General features: G+C 36.6%; 1 protein-coding gene across 10 annotated transcripts in view; it reads right to left on the bottom strand.

Annotated features, from left to right (window-relative positions):
- Positions 1-23: 23 nt before the first annotated feature.
- The window catches only part of HSPB11 (heat shock protein family B (small) member 11), a 30229-nt gene continuing 12431 nt past the window's right edge, over positions 24-17821 (bottom strand). For 9 of the 10 annotated variants that reach the window (XM_016120357.2, XM_016120346.2, XM_016120354.2 and 6 more), the window contains 4 exons: positions 16897-17003; positions 15216-15284; positions 12133-12176; positions 10218-10434 (listed from right to left, as the gene is read on the bottom strand). In XM_016120357.2, coding sequence (XP_015975843.1) covers positions 10318-10434; positions 12133-12176; positions 15216-15284; positions 16897-17003 — 337 coding nt within the window. In that variant the 3' untranslated portion in view covers positions 10218-10317. Of the gene's footprint in view, positions 4820-10217; positions 10435-12132; positions 12177-15215; positions 15285-16896; positions 17004-17821 lie in introns of those variants that run through there. The other variant, XM_016120347.2, reaches the window with a different exon arrangement.

Genomic DNA, 17821 nt, shown 5'->3' on the forward strand with positions numbered 1-17821 from the left:
AAATACCATATGCTGGAAGGGCCTCATTTGATGGAAAGAACACTGAGTTTCTATGTGTTACATGTCAAATATGTGAACTCCTGCTAGAGAATTTTTCACATTAGAATCAAAGTACCTTCGCAATATGACATAAAAGAATGGACTTGGGAGGCATTTTTCTACATGAAAACATTCTCCTGGGCTTTGCCATAGTTGCTACAATGTTATTATTACTATGCTATTTTACTCTTTTTTCAAAATAGCTATCATTAGTCATCTATCAGACACAGGCACTTTCAGTTGGGTTATCTCATTTAAACCCTATACATCTCAAAGAAGAGATTATTATCCCCATTTTACAGACGAGGAAATAAAGACTCAGTATTAACTAACTTGTGGAGGGTCTCAGAATTAATAAGTAACAAGCTGAGATTCAAACCCCATCTCTAACTTCAAGGCCAGAGTCCCGGCTCTACTTGCCAGCTATGTGACTTTGGTTAAGCTGCCTTGATATCATGAACTATAAAGTGGGGGTATCAATAGTGCCTACTCCATGGAGAGGATTCATGAGTAAAGCACTCAGAACTGTGCCTGGGTTAGAAAAAAATGCCATGGAAGTACTGACAATTATTATTATTATTATTATTGTTCCCCAACTACCTCTTTGGGCTCCCTTTTTAGGGGATGGGAGATGGTAAGAAGACAGGACGGAAGGGACACAGTAAAATTTCTTTATCCTGCCAAAGCAACTGACCAATACCAGCATGAGTCTGCAGGGTATACTGAGAATGAGCAGTTGTGAATTAAAACACAGTTGAGGACTGTCCTGCCTAAGTTCCACAAAAGGAGAGAGCTTATAAGACCATGCTCATCTCAATCACTTCTGACTCCTCCAATTGATGTCTATAAATGCACAGAAACCTCACAGTTTCCATCAAATAATCGCAGGTGGAACTGAGTTTTCAGAATAAAATAGACCTCAAGAGTTCCAGTTCAATTCTCTTCAATTTAATGCATCAGGCTTTAATTAAGCAGAATCTTTTCTAGGTGCTGAGTGATGCAAAGATGGACAAGGTCCTGCTATTGTCCTTCAGCAGCTTAACCTCATGGGAGCCCAGATATACGCTGCGATGACCATAATTCAAGCGGGAATATGATGGGTTAGAGCTGAAGGAGACACTAAATATTCAGTAACTACAGAGGAAAGAGCAATCCCTTTGAGTTGGGTGGATCTGGGAAAGCTTTATGGAGGTGGTAGCCTTTGGGCTTGGTCTTCAAGGATACCCAGAACTTCCATAATTTGGAATGGGAACATGGAGAACATGGGGAGGGAGAAGGGCATTTAAGTGGAGAAAACTACATTGGCAAAGGTGGAAAAAAGAACATGTGCAAGGGGCTGCAGAAAGCTGGGACTCAATTCTAATTCATGATGGAGAAGGGCTTTTCTCTTTGAAGGTGACCTTTCTGGGTCTGGATAGCAAGAATGAACCCATTCTGCTTAGCTAACATTGTAAATTACTGGTAAGTAAAAGAAGCTTGTTAATATGTCCCGTCCAGCTCTTAGTACAGTTTGCAGTCAACATCAATTTGAAATAAATATTTCATCACAACATGTTTGTCTGCTTTAGATGAGAAGTTTTTTTTCCCCAGTTCACTTGTTCTTTGAGGGTGATGCCCCTTGCAGTACTTGGCTTTATGTGGGGCAAGGAGCCTACAACCCATTCTGGCAGATGAAAAACATTGCCTTGTGTGCCTGGCAGGAGGCCTAGGAAACCAAAGCTCCAACTATCAGGAATTAGTAGATGTCCCCAGAAACAACCTGCTGCCTTTAATGCTGTTCGCCTCCCTCAAGTCAGCCTCTCAATTTGTTCCTGGCCATAGGCTACATATTTCATTTCTGGCAAGCTCCACCATTAATTTAAAAGTATTAAAGTATTAAAGTATTTTATCCAGCATTATTGGGTGTTTGATTGAGGAAGGATTCCAGGATATCTAACAAGCCATATAGATTACATCATTAAAAGTCTCAAGTAGTTTTTCAAGAAGGGCACATGGATCCTGTGTTCCATGAAGTCTTACATGCTTACTAATGCCAGTCTGCAGTCTTTACTCCCGCAGGACACCTGCCTGGGTTTCAGATTATTATCTTTCAATCTCTTCACCTCAGAGATTTGTGGACACTGCTCCACTGTTATCTAGCAATAAAGAGAGAAGAAGTCTGAGGCCAGCACTTGCATTTCTCCTGGCACTTGCATTTATTCTGCCTTGAAATCTATCAGATTCTTTCTTTATACTTGAAGTTCAGTAACTTCACCAAGACATATTCCAGTGTTTGTTTTATATAAAAATTTCCTGGACTAATGTTATAGTCTGAATGCTTATGTTCCCTACCACCCCAAATTCATACGCTAAATCCTAAAGCTCACCGTGGCCTTTGGCAAGAGATTAAGTCATGAGGGCATAGTCCTAATGAACACAATTAATGCTCTTATAAAAGAGGACCCAGAGAGCTAGTGTGCCCCCTTCCACCACATGAGGATAGACTTCTGCAGCCCAGAAGAAGGACCTCCCTTGACCTTGCTGACACCCTGATCTTGGACTTCCAGCCTTCAGAACTATAAGAAATAAATTTCTGTTGTCTACAAGTTGCCCACTCTACAGTAGCCCAAATGGATTAAGGCAAATACTAATATCCTCTTTAGATCTTAAGATTTAGATTTTGTTTTTAATTTCAGGGACATTTTCTTCTGTTGCCTCGAGTATCTTTTCTGTTGTATTTTGTCCTATTTTCTTACTCAGGAACAATAATTATATGGTATGTTGAATCCCTTTTTATTCCATAACTATTATCTTCTCTATAACTATTTTTAATCCTTTTTTCTATTCCATTTTGTGATTTCTTTCAAGGTTTCTCCTGTGATCCTGATTCTCCTCGAATTGCGTTTATTATTGTACCTGAAATAGTTTGTTGGTTCTCAACCATCCCCACTCTTCCATACTTTCCTCTGGATTTCAGGCAGCTGGAAGCCTGAAAACTGCATTTTCTAGAATCCTCTGTCAGTGCTTTCTTGTTAGGTTCCACCAATGGGAAGCACAGTGGGAAATTACAAAGTAGATGGAAGGGAAAAGCTATTTTTTCCAGTACTGGCTGTAGGGATCACAGGTGACTGTGCACTGTGTAGCAGCTTTGGTATCACTAGCCATGGTGATGGGGTAGTTTCTGTTCAGAGGCAGCAGTGGTGCCTCCAAGGGTCAACCTGAGTGTGGATCATGGGCTCTAGCTCTGGGTTACACTCCCATCTCCTACTTGTTTTCCCAGCCTTTTCAATACTTTGTAACAAATTCCTTGCATTATTCCTCTCACTGCTTTGAATATATATCTAAATTGATTACAGATTTCCTAAATGAACACTGACTACAATTCCCATCATCATCCTTTTGCTTCTTATGTGCTTTTACCTCTGAACGTTTTAGTTTTCTCTTCCATTTATTTTCTTAGTTCTGCCAGCTAACTTTTCATCTTCTGTGTCTTATAATTTTTTTTTAAATCCTTGCATCTCTCTTTGAGCGCTGCCTTTTTGAGCAATTAATATGAGTGTCTCAATTCTTGATGTATTGTGTAATTTCTCTTACAACAAATGTTCTGTACCTGCCTTATTTTTTTTTTCTCCCCCCATCCTTGTTGTAATTCCTAGTCATAATTCCCTATGTTATAGTGGTTCTCAAACGTTGGCATGCATCAAAATCACCCAGAGGGCTTGTTAAAACAAAGATTCATGGGTCCCACTCCCAGAGTTTCTCATTCAATTGACCTGGGGTTGGCGTAGGGAATTTGCATTTGTAACAAGTTCTCAGATGAAGCTGATATTGCTATTCCAGAGACCACACCTTGAGAAACACTGCTGTTGGTGCTCTGTCCAGACCCCCTTTACCAAGTCAATGTATCCATGTGCCAGTTGCTATGTTGACTGCTAATAGCTCACAGAATCCTCTTCTGAAAATTGCCCTAAATGACAGGAGCTACCACCTTACCCAGAAATGCCTGAGAGTTTATGTTCCAGTCAGTGTGAACCACAGCCAACAAATGATGGATTTGGGGAGTACAGAGGCTTGGTCCTTGCCTCAAGGTCAGGGAACATACCTCTCTGGTAACACTCATGCTCTAGAATTCCCTATGGGGTCAGGCTGAGACTAAACTTCAGCAGAAGCCGTATCTTTACTTTACCTTCTCCTCTGCCCTATCCTGCTTCCTGAGAGCACTCCCTCAGTAAAATCTCTCCTACAAGAATTTCTGTGTCAGGCTGTTTCTAGAGAACTTGACTTAAGCAGTCCCTTTCTGTATCTTTTCTGATTATTCTTTTTTTTAATGGGGCTTGTTATTTCCTGAAACATAGTATAGAAGGATGAGAAGTAAGCTAGGGCAATCTGAGACTTTCATTTAGGTTAGTTGTTTTGAATGCCCTCTTATTAAGTTTATGACTTCCTTTGCAATGGGGTGCCTAGAAATCCTTTCAATCTCACTCTTTCTGATTTGGCTGCCTTTTCACCACCTCCTATGAACTGAATTGTGCCCAACCCCCTCCAAATTCATATATGGAAGCCCTAAGCCCTGATGTGACTGTATCTGGAGGTAAGGCCTATATGGATATAATTAAAGGTAAAGGAGGCCATAAGGCTAGGACCCTGATACAACACCAGAGTGCACGTGCTCTTTCCCTCCCCATATGCACAAAGAGGTCGTGTGAGCACACGGTGAGTGGCTACTTACGAGCCAAGAAGACAGGTCTCACCAGAAACCAATCCTGCTGGCACTCTGATCTTGGACTTTCAGCTTCCAGATCTATGAAAAAATAAATTTCTATTGTTTAAGCCACTCAGCCTATGGTCTTTTGTTATGGCCGCCCAAGCAATCTAAGATACTTTCTTTCACTATGCTTAACCCCCAGCAGTCTCCTCTGGTGTGTCTACCCTGGTTTCTCCAGCTCCATCTCCTCCGTAATTTTGAGTTACTAACTTGAGCCATATGGGAGCATGCTCCAAGCTCTTGAAGCCACTTGCAGACAGAGATCACTTCAATCTACACAAGAGATTGTTTAATAAGCCTTTCATAACTGTGACATGTTTTAAGAAAGTCTCTAGCTCTGAGAAAGCAAATCAGTTCTCAGCTTTCTCCTCCACCAAATCCTGATTTCACAGTACTTAGCAAGGAGGCTTCCCAGTTAAAGACTCTATTTCCTTGGATTTCTTTGGAAAATTTTTTCTTTTCTTTTTATATTTTTTTGTGTGAATAATGACTTTTGAGAAAGAAGACAGAGTAAAAATCCCTTTACTCCATCATCTTTAACCAGAAGTATTCATTTATATTTGTTTTATATCCCATTATAAAGTATGATATATGATGACTGCATATATCATACTTCCTAATGTATGGATGTATAATCATTTCCAGTTTCCCATCTTACAAACAGCATTGCTATAAATCTTTGTCCATTTGCACTTATCTGATTATTTCATTAGACAAGATTCCTAGAAACGAAATTACTGTGTCAAAGGCATATATGCCTGTTTAAAACTTTGATATACTATACCACATAGTATTTTTTAGAAGACATGCTATCAGGGTCAAGTGACAAAGAGCTGTTGGATCATCGCCTAGAAAGTGAAGTCCCCAAAGGATGCCCTGCACAGAGGGATATTCTTGAGAAAGAATTCACAACTGCAATCTTTTTCTTAAAATTCTGTACGAATGATGATAGACATAATGACTTTTATTTGTATATTTCTTTGCTTTGCTTGAGTACATAGTTAAAAAGTTATTAGATTTTTACTTTTAAAATCCATCCCTCTAAATAAATACGGATTAGTTGTTTAATTTTATGCAAGGCACTGTGATAGGCACTGGCCCACAGTAAGTGATACAAAAATACACACATTATTAGCTAGCTTTATTAAAAACTCCTCAAATATAGATAGACATGCAAATAAATGAATTGTCATATTTGCTTCAACTAACGCTTTTTTCCTTCAACGAAATATTCACTTATTCACTCAACAAATATTTATTGAAAATCTACTATGTGCCAGGCACTGTTCTAAGCACTGAGAATAGTCATAAGCAAAAGCAGCAAAACTCCCTGCCCCGTGGAACTTACATTCTAGTGAGGGAGAGAGATAATAAAAATGATCTACATAATAAATGAGAAACAAATAGATAGTGAGAAGCAGGGACATCCCTACAAGGGTATGGGAGTGGAGGCAATTCAATTAATTGAGCCCCCTACTCAAGATAGTCACACTTGAAAGGAGGCTGCAATGCCCTCATCTTTCATAGTGCACTCAGGATATCATTAAAGGAAAAAAATCTAAGTTGTATTTTAATGGTACTGAGAAAAGAGGTGTAAGGTACATAGGGCATGGGTGGCTACCTTGTTGCCTGATCCCATGGGCAGGGCTGGGAGGGGTTCAAGGTGGGGGGCTGGTGGAGAGGGAAGAGAGATACTGTAATTTTAGATACAGAGGCCATGCAAGGTCTCGCTGAGTAAGGATCTGCAGTAAATGAAAAAGCTCGCTGTACAGGTAGATAACCTAGAGAAAGAGCCCTCCTAGAAGAGGAAACAACAAACCTAAAGGTGTAGATCACATAGCATGCACAGCACCATAGTAGTCGGGAGTTAGCGAAGGGTGGAGAAAAGGCCAAATGGGGAGGATAGAGGAATTGGGGATAAATGAGACTTTAAGAAGATGATGGGGTTGAGCAGTATAAAACCACATATTATTATTATATCTATTGCTTGAAACTTAGTTTTGTAAGGCAAAATGAGTTGTTAAGAACTAGGAAAATGAAGGGTTAAAGGATGCTGTTTTTCAAGTATCATAAAGTGGTATTACAAGTACTATATGAACTTGTTCTCTGCATCCACAGAACATAGAAACAGAAAAAAGATTTGTAGATAATTTACGAGGCCTGTGCCAAAGAGATCAATCAGATAACCTCTGGAGATCCCTCCCAGCAATCTGTAAGCCTCAGTGCAGTGTTTCTTAGGCAAAGAATTATTGACATTTCAGTTTAGGAAGTTGGCCAAAGAAAATCCTCAGCATTTCATTGTATTGAACATGAACCCAATTGCTCTAAGTCACTTTCCTTCTCAAAAACCTTAAATGGCTTCAGCATTATGGGGAAATAGCTGAAAGCATTAAAGGCTGTCCATGATATGGCTATAATGTACGGTTTTAGTCTATTCTTTGCTCTAGTCTGACTTATATATTCATTATTCCCCAAATATGTTTCATGAAAGAGTACTCACCTTCACATCTGATCACACCAATGCTGCTCCTGGAATACCTTTCCTACTCTCTACTCATCTAAAAGCTACCTTTCTAAGAGTAAATTTGAGCAACAAATCTTAGTAAGCAATTTATCAGGAAGTATCAAGAACCTTAAAATTGTTCCTAACTTGAAGTAATTCCCTTCTGAAAATCTCTTCGCCCTTCATATAGTTTTGGATGTGCTTCCTTGGACAAGGGAAACAAAAGAAAAAATAAACAAATGGGTCTATACCAAACTAAAGAGTTTTTGCACAGCAAAGGAAACCATCAAAAACGAGAAGATAACCTGCTGAATGGGAGAAGATATTCACCAATGATACAACCAAAAAGGGGTTAATATCCAAAATATATAAGGAACTCACACAACACCTCCCCCCCCAAAAAAAAATCCAATTAAATAATGGGCAGAGGAACTAAATAGATTTCTCCAAAGAGGACACACAGATGGCTAATGGACATATAAAAAGTGCTTAATATCACTAATCATCAGACAAATACAAATTAAAATACAATGAGATATCACCTTGCTCCTGTCAGAATAGCTATCATCAATAAATTAACAAACAACGTGTGTTGGTGAAGATTGGTAGGGTTGTAAACTAGTGCAACCACTATGGGAAACAATATACAGTTTCCTCAAAAACTTAAAGTTAGAATTACCATATAATCCAGCAATTCTACTTCTGGATATTTATCTGAAGAAATCCAAAACAGTAATTCAAAAAGACATATGCACCTCTATGTTTATTGAAGCATTATTTACAATAACTAAGATATAGAACAACCAAAGCATCTATTGATAGATGAATGGATAAAGAAGATGTGGTATCTACATACAATGGAATATTAATCAGCCATAAAAAAGACAACATGGTTGGACTCTGAGGTATTATGCTAAGTGATGTAAGTTGGAAAAAGGCAAATATCACGATTTCACTTATATGTGAAATCTAAAAGACAAAATAAACAAAACAGAAACAAACTCATAGATACAGAGAACAAACTGATGGTTCCCAAATGGGAGGGGGGTTGGCAGAAGGGTGAAAAAAGGGGATTAAGATTTACAAATTGCCAGTTATAAAGACAGTCATGGGAATGTAAAGTACAGCATAAAGAATATAGTTGATAATATTGTAATAACCACGTATGGTGTCAGATGGGTACTAGACTTATTGGGATGACCATTTCGTAAGTTATATGTATGTCTACTTACTGTGTTTTACACCTGAAACTAATTGAATATTGTATGTTAAAGGTAATTGGAAAAATTGTTTAAATGAACAAACAAACAAACAAATAAATAAATAAATAGAAGGAAAAAAAGTCCTTTTTCAGTTGGTTTTCCCAAATCAGCATCCATATACAATCCACACATGGCATGTGGTTATTGGGACTCATATCTCTTTGAATCTAGAGCAGGCCCCCTTTCTTAATTAACATTTTCCATGCCACTGACTTGAAGACCCAGGGATGAGCCACTGTTGCAAGTCCAAAAGCCAGCTGGTGGCAGAATTCCTTCTTGCCCAGAGGAGATCAGTCTTTGTTCCATTAAGATTTTCAACTGGTTAGGTGAGGCCCTCCTACCTTATGGAAAACAATCTGCTTTACTCAAAGTCCTCCCATTTAAGTGTTATTTTTATCCAAAAACACCTGCAGAGAAACATCCAGAATGTTTACACAAACATCTGGGCACTGTGGCCTACTTGATATGATATATAAAATTAACTATCGCAAAAATATTTCAGTAAGAATGTGTTGTGGGTTGAATTGTGTCTTCAAAAAGATAGGTTCAAGTCCTAACTCCCAGTACCTATGAAAGTGACCCTACTTAGAAATAGGATCATTATAGTTGTAATTAGTTAACATGAGTCATCCTGGAGTCAGGTAGGCCCTTAATTCAATATAACTGATATCCTTTTAAGAAGATAAAAAGATATATAGAAACATATATGCATAGAGGAAAGATGATGTGAATGCCATGTGATGACAGCAGCAGAGATTGGATCTATGAAACCATAGCCAAGGAATGCCAAAGATTGTTAGCAATACCAAAAGCAAAGAGAAAGGCATGGAACAAATTCTCCCTCAGAGCTTCCAGTAGAAACAAATCCTGCCAATATCTTCATTTCTGATTTCTAGCCTCTAGAACTGCAAGAGAATAAATTTCTACTGCTTAAGCCACCAAGTTTGTGGTACTTTATTACAGCAACACTAAGAAACTAGTATAGACAACAGACAAAATATTATGTTCTAATGTCAATTCTTTCTTGTGCGTTCATCAACTTGTGATAAAGTTAGGTTTATGCATGTCTATTTGTTTTCAAATTTTTGAACTGCTTTTTAAATTTTTGGCTATATTAGTTATTCGTGTTTACAAAGTCAAGCTATATAATAAAGTATATTTAAGGAAGCCTTACTTTCCCTCAATCCATTCCAAATATCAAATGGTTGTCTCTGGACAGTAGAATTGTGTTTCCTAACTCTTCTTTGAGGTTTTCAAATCAAGACAAAATAAAATGATACATACATACATACATACATATATACATACATATAATGATTTGTCCCACAGTGCCAGCTCAAGTTCCATGATCTCGGTGAAACCTTCCCATAAAGTATTTTTTCTTTTCTGAACTTGTACATTGTTTACTATCTATACTGCTCACTTAGCCCTTTGCATCTATCAATAAATAAATTAAAAAATTAATGCACTAAGATTTGAAGGGCACCATGTTAGATGCTATGGGAACACAATGTGTGATCAGTTAAGTTTTCATGTACAGTAACCTCCTTGATTAAGATATATATTGAAGCAAGAACTTTTTTATATACTTCATGATAGCCATCACTGCTGACTGATAATACCAAACTCTTCTGTACAAAATGTTAACAAAAAGTAATAAAAACTGAAACAGATTGATAAAAATCCCTTTAATAAAGTATATCAATGACAATTTCATTTTTAAATAAATATATTATTAAAAATCATGCAAGAGCATTTTGTTATAATTATTAAGAATAATGGGAGACCGCCATTCCCTCCGCAGAAATGCTATAAACAGATGCAAAATGATCAAAGGCTGATGCAATAATGAATCTCAAGTAAGTGGCATGGCCATCATCGTGTGCCTGTGGGGGAAAATCAATATGGATGCTCTTAGCAATTCTAATTAACTGTTAAATAAGCAGTTACCAGAAGAAAGGGTTTGATGATGCAAAAGTAAAATTCTAATTATAACATATATAAGATCATATTCAGAAGAGAAGCCAGCTACATATAATAGTATAGTTGTTCTAGTGTGTATCAGCTGAATATCAGCCATGCTTTGATGAAAAATAGCATGTGGAGCTAAAAATGACATTTCTGACCAATTTTTTCAAAGTGTCTCTTTAAAGTATTTTTCATAATAAATTTCCTTTGGTTAATGATGCCTCAGACTATACCGCCCTGAAACATTACTACACTTTTACATTTATATAATTTTTCTATAAAGCAATTTGGCAATATATTTTAAAAGCTATAAATATGTTTATACCCTTGAACCTAGTAATTCCATTCCTTGAAATTTAATCTTATTAAATAATTAAAAACGTAAAGATGTCCCTTGTAGTATAATGACAGAGGGAAGAAAAAGGAAATTAGTTAACATTTGCCTATTTGCATACATTTAAACTTAAAATTATAATTATAAAATTATAATATTAAGTTTAAAAATGATACAAAATTGTTGACATATTACCATTATAACTATATGTGATATATATGGTCAACAACTGGAAAAAAGTAGGTATAATAAAAGTTGTTGTGACAGGATGATAAAAATATGGGGGATTTTCAGCCTCCCATTCCCTCTTACTATTTTCTAAATGTTCTATAATGCTGGGAGCCTCCCTGATCCACAGTAAGTCCTGAAACAAAATACTCAGCAGAGACGTACTAATCATAACCCATTGGTAAAGATGGAGAAAAGTAGGAAGATAAAATTCAGTCTAATTATTTTCTGTCCCCGTCATTGGCCTCCACAGTCACTGGGCACATTTGGCTGGTAGAAAAGACAATGAAAAGGATTCAAAACTTCCTACAAACTCTTTTGAAACACTGATTTCATAGCAGCTCCCAGAAAGTTGTGAAAATGAAATTTAATGAACAAGGTACCACTTTAACCCTCATTTCAAGAGGCTTTAATTAAATACTACCACCTGAAAAAACACACACTCACTTTTTTCATGTTTTTGTATTTGTCTAAAACCAGAGCCTGACAAACTAGCAGGAACAGAAAAACTCCTGATGAGGCAGCAGCTTCCTCATCAACAGGCATTCATTCCACTTGACAAGCAAAGCCCAGTGGAATGTTGTCGAAAAATGCTTGTTCTCTTTCCACCTCATCTCTCTTTGGCTTATTTGTTGCTGATCCTATGCTCCAGTTCCCCTTATCTGAATCTCTCTTGTCCTTTCATGCTTAAATTAACATCCAATTTTGGCATCTCAACCTTTTTTGATTACTATTCTAAAAGGCCTACAGAATCAAATGAAAGAAAGCAAAGAAAGTACTTCCAAATAAATGAATGAAAAAATTAAAATAAAAACAAATAAGTGAATTGTTTTATCTTTGCCTGTCATTCTGTCAGTTAGATAAAAGCCTAATTTATAAAAGCTACATTTAGATTATAACATTATTGCAAATAACCTTCTCTATTGGTTAACTAAGTATAGAACCTATCATATCATGAGGGTATTAACTTTATGACTATGGAGATAGGTTTAAAATTTAAATATTCTATGCTAGCTAAATATAATGTTTATCTCTACGAAGTATATTTACTTACCATAATTTCTTCATTTTGAAGCTGCCCCTCTGTGTGTACTAGATCTAAAATACAAATTTAACAGAAATAAATTAGGGCTCAAAGTACAAGAGGGATAACTACTGAAATTTATGTTCAGCAAAACACACTATCTGGTAATCTAAAATTACACCAAATTTACCTGTGTTTTGGCATTTAAATTTAATACAAAAATAAAGATACTTGATAAAAAAGGTACAAAAGATAAACTATGAGTTATAAAATACCTCTAGTGAGTATGTATAAACATAAGGAAATGTAAATGTAAATTTTAGTAAAGGAATATAAAGAAAGGACTTGATAAAATGTGAAAATCCCTTTTAAGGATCAAGCTACTAACAGCAATTGCAGGCCTAAAAGGAGCCATCTTACTGTTTCCATGGGCAATGACTAAAGCTCAGTTTCTCGGGGTAAATTTTTACTATCATGCTAAATTCTGTTGCCCTGCATTGATCTTTACTGGTATCCAACTTTAGAAAATCTTTACTCATATTATTTTAGGACAGATTTATTTGGTCATTAGTTAATCATATCAAACTTTTTTTGGAAACAAAAGATTTAATTGATATAATAAAAAATACTGACATTATTTAAAAATTAATTTTATTTTGTATTAAAATAGTCAGTGTATATAGTTTTAAAAGGCACATGGTATAAAAAGGGAAGTCTCTAGGAAGATTATGTATGACTTTGTTTCCCAACCTTTCTCTGAGGTAATGAAAAATAGTAATCCTCTGCTCGATCTCTCCTTTCTCCTCCAGTCCTGCTTCCTAGAAGTACATAGCATTTTCAACTCTTTAAGCTGGTTTTCCTGGAATTATACTATATTTATATCCCTTGTCTTGATTTGTCAAATTTTTTACTAATTTTATATTATAGCAGATGAAAATTTAGATCTCTTAAACTAATATCCTCTTCCTCTTCCTCTTGCAACTTTTCCCTTCTGCCATTCTCTCAATTTTGAAATCAATTATTTGGTTATATTACTGTCTACATTAATTTTATTTGCTGCTGAAATACGTAACGAATGATGATCACATTTTCCTATTCAACTCTTCCCCCACCAGGAGTTAATAATAAACTCATTTCATTTGCTTAGTTTTTAATTATGAAAAACTGGAAAATTTCAAATATCATAAAAGACAGAACATAACTAAATCCTATATATATATATACTCATCATCTAGATTTTATAATTACTAACATTTCACCATACTTGATTTATCTAATTTTTTTTGCTCAAGTATTTTAAAGCAAGTCTAAGACATCATGACATTTCACCTCTAAATATTCGATTATCCATCTCTAAATAATAAGAAATGTACATTTTTACATAACCATAATACCATTATCATATTAACATTAAAAATAAGCTTTAATATCATATAATACCCAGTCTATACTCAAATTTTCCCACTGTCCCCAAAATATTTTCATAGTTGATTTATTCAAATCAGACTTGTTTCTTTTAATCTTGAACTGCTTTCTCTCCCACACACATATTTTTCCCCATGTCACTGACTTATTGAAGAGATCAGGTCAGTTGTCCTATAGATACAGCGGTTTCCAACATTTTCGGCACCAGGGACCAGTGCTCCTATGAGAATCTAATACCTGATTATCTGAAGTGGGGCTGAGGTGGTGATGCTAGCACTGGGGAGTGGTTGCAAATATAGATGAAGCTTCGCTCACTCGTGCCAATGCTCACCTACTGCTATGCAGCCCAGTTCCTACCAGGCCACAGACTGGCACAAGTCCACTACCCAGGGGACGGGGATCCCTGCTGTAGAATGTCCTACATTTTGTCACTTTGTGTCTTCATGATTTAATTTGTTCTTTTATCCTCCATATTTCCTATAGCTTGGAAATTAGAGCTAAGGACTTGATTATATTCAGGATTTGAGGCCTTCATTAAAGTGTGATGATCTTTGTCTTTTGCACCTTATGAATAAATCATTTGAAAACTGCATGCATGAGCCAGGCTCGTTGACCAGTAGACTTTGATAGTGTGAGCAGGAATGAACTAGCCTTTGTCAGCATCCATAGATTTTTTTTCTGGAGCCATTCAGTTCCTCCAAAGATGAATCTTCCTATCTCCTACCTGGGGCTATAATCTTGGTTGCTGTCATAAACAGCAGAGCACAGGAGGAGTTCCCACTATTCAATACACAAGCTTCCACCTAAATCTGTTTCCCTCCATGTCTCAATCACTCTCTCTATTATGCCTGGTAGAGAGAACCTCAATATTCAATGTTCCAAGTCATCCCTTGGGGTGGTTTGTAGGGGAATGGAGTGGTTACCTACCTTTGTGGGTTAGAAGATACCTAGGGTTCAAACATTCTGTATATAGATGTTCAACTAATGACCCTTTTCTTCCGGCCAGTGTCTCACTCACACTTCTCATGGTACCATTTGCCTCAAATTCTAGACTTTTCCAGGGTTCTGTTGGGCAAATTGGCTTGCTTCTTAGTGATTTACTCCTTGGCCAGCGCTTAAGTTATAACCCACTCAATTCAGCTACAGAAATCACTTCTACATCTGTGTTTTCTCTTCTACAATATATATCTCTCACAACTGCTTTGATCTCCTGGTTTTTTGTTTTTTTTGTTTTTGTCCTTGTAGGTTTATGCTTCTTTTTATTCCTTTACTATAATTTTCATGGCATTGTGGGAAGGAAAGCAATATATGTGTAACTAGAGGCTACTAATTCTTCTGATACATAGTACCATTAATCCGGAAGGAAAGATAAGAAACTAATATTTATTGTTTGTCTACCATACACCAGACTTCATAATCACAAAAAACTTAAAAGGTAGGTATCATCTCCATTTTTCAGATAAGGATTCAGAAACTCAGAAACATTAAGTAACATGTTAACAGTTACATAACTACTAAGTAAAGAAGCAGTCTTGTGGCAAAACTGGGTTTTTCTAGGCTCTAAATATGTCACAAGAATCATTCAGGTCATCTGTTTTCACCAAAATGCAGACCGATTGGAAACAGAGTTAAAGAACAATTCTCTATTCCGTCATGCTCAGAAAAATGCTGGTGAAACAAGCACATACCTCTTTCAATCCACTGCTCAAAGTCGACTGGCTCTTTAGAGGTACTCTTTTCAATCCTCAAGGTTCGCACTGACATTGCAAATAAAGAAAATAAGTAAAGTGTTATCTACATGATTCTATGTTCTGCCCCTATATTCCTTTTTTCCTATGTCTGAGACTGTCAGGCATAGGTGCGACTGCACAAAGAACTGGGATCAGGAACATCATGTTCTGAAAATAATTCATTTACTGTTTTTCCATAAGTCCCCAGAGTAAAATGCAGTCTTGTGTCACTGTAATCTTACAAGTGATTGCGAGCATACAAACAGACCTAGTGGAGCCTTTTTGAATTTAGTATCACCACGATTTTTTTTCTATACAGGTAATAATAATAACAGTAGTAGTCTTGGTCATAAATCTTTACAGAGAATCTACTGTGTATGAGTCAGGCATATTTATTCATTTACTCCTGACTACAATCTTGTGAGAATAGTATTACTAACCTACTTTACTGAAGAGTAAACAGGCTTAGAGAAATCAGGCAACTTAGAGAAGTCAGGTAAAACGTTCAACAATATAGAGTTAGCAAGTGCCAGAACTGAAATTTAAATTTTAGGTCTGTCTGACACCAGAACTTCTACAACTGATGACAGAAGTGAAACTTAACAGGACAGCAGTCATCTTCCTTCTGCAATGATTTTTCTCCATTACCCTAACCTAGTCCCCACTATGCCAGACCGATTTATCCCCTTCTCTGTTCTGTGACCAGTGGAGGGGGGCGAGGACCCCTGTGGACTGCATCACATGGACTCTCTTGTCCAATGGCTACTGGTTTGATCTGGCCAATTGGAGACACTGGGAGGAAACTGGAGGGCAGTGGGGAAGTAGAGCAGGTTTTTTTTTCTCCACTCCCTTCCTGCTTCAGTGCCATGTCTTTGAAAGTGGTTATGTCCCTTCATAATTACAGCTCCTGCCAGGCAGGCCGTTATTTACAGGCTACGGCTCTCACTGGACTCCAGTAACACTACTTCCTTCCCTTGGCCCAGAGGTGGAAATGCCTTCCTGCTGTAGCCAGTTTCTTTGTGTCTCACCATCCCTGGTTTATTCCCTTAAGCCAGAACATAATTTTTAAGTAATCCCATCAATAAAATTTCTTCATTTGAACCATCTGAAATGTATTCTGTTTCCTACTATGATTCTGTCAGAATACTTTATCCTTAAATAAACATAAGGCAGGATTAGAATGATGTTGCAATGGGAGACTCTCCTCCTAAAGCCCTCAGAAAACGCTCATTATTAATAGAAGAATCAAAATTATCCAATACAAATAATCAGGGTTATCATATTTTCAGAAAGAATTTGACAGAGAACCCCAAGTCAAATAAATCTGCAATAAATACATCAAGGAATCTGGCATTCTGGCGAGCTGGCTTCTTATGTTCATAATACAGTCTTTTGCCAAAGACTTTCACATAGTAAATTACATGGAAATTATTATGTGCTTTGGAAGGGTTTCAAATTTGGAGTTTCAGAGAGTCTAACTGTGCTTAAGGCACTTAACCCATACTCTCCACTCTCCCAATGCAAAAAAACTGGATTCCATGATGCAAAGAAAATTAGTGTTTTGCCAAAAGTCTACATATGTGCCATCTGCCTATAGAGAAATTAAAAGATGATGAAAATTAATGTATGATTTGCTTACCAAAGTAACTTTGGATTACAAGCCTTTCAATCCTCACATGTTTGTGAAAACAAACAATGAACTCTTGGGGGAACATTCCTGTGGTGGTCCAAAATGTTTCTAAATTCCTATTGTTAATTTTAAAGAAAAAGAGAAAGGAATAGCCAAGTAAAAATTAAACATTCACAAAATTCTAGTGAATCAGTATTTAAAAAAATAAATGACCCCTGGATTCTTGCAATCCTTTTCTAACTGTTCATTCTGCCTCTAATATTTCCCCGACTTTAATAGCTCTTCTTTACTACTACCAGATGTATTTCCTAAAAACACAGAAACAGAATTTATGTCATTCTTATCGAAAAGCCTTCAGTGGCCCCTTAATGCCTATAAATGTAAATGTATTAGTGTGGCATTTTATGACCTGTACAGTCTGGTCCCATCATTAAAGTACTGTCTCCTCTCCCATCATGATATCATCTTCCACCACTGTAGTCATAGTGAGCCAGTTAAAATCTGCAAACAAGTCATGCAGGCTCATGCTCCTGTGCCTTATTACATATGTAATAAATTCCACTGTATAATTTATTTTTTTCCCATTAAGCAGTCAGTGTCTTTCAAAAAAATTAAAAGAAACAAAGGTTTTATTTTTACTTACCCAAATATTTACCATTTCCAATGTACCGACTTTCTTCCTGTAGGTTTGAATTTTCATTTAGTATTATAATCACTTCAACTACAGTACTTCCTTTATCATTTCATGTGATGTTGGTCTACTTGTGATAAATAAAATGTCTTTATTCTATCCTAATTTTTGAAGGATATTTTAGCTAGATATAGAATTCTGGCTGACAGGGGTTTTGGGGGGTTGGTCTCTCTTCTCTAGCATTAAAAAATATTGTTGCATTGTTACCTGGACTCCACCGTTTGTGATACAAAGTTAGCTGTA

The sequence above is a fragment of the Rousettus aegyptiacus genome, unplaced genomic scaffold, assembly GCF_014176215.1.
Source record: "Rousettus aegyptiacus isolate mRouAeg1 unplaced genomic scaffold, mRouAeg1.p scaffold_m13_p_1, whole genome shotgun sequence".
NCBI lineage: Eukaryota > Metazoa > Chordata > Mammalia > Chiroptera > Pteropodidae > Rousettus > Rousettus aegyptiacus.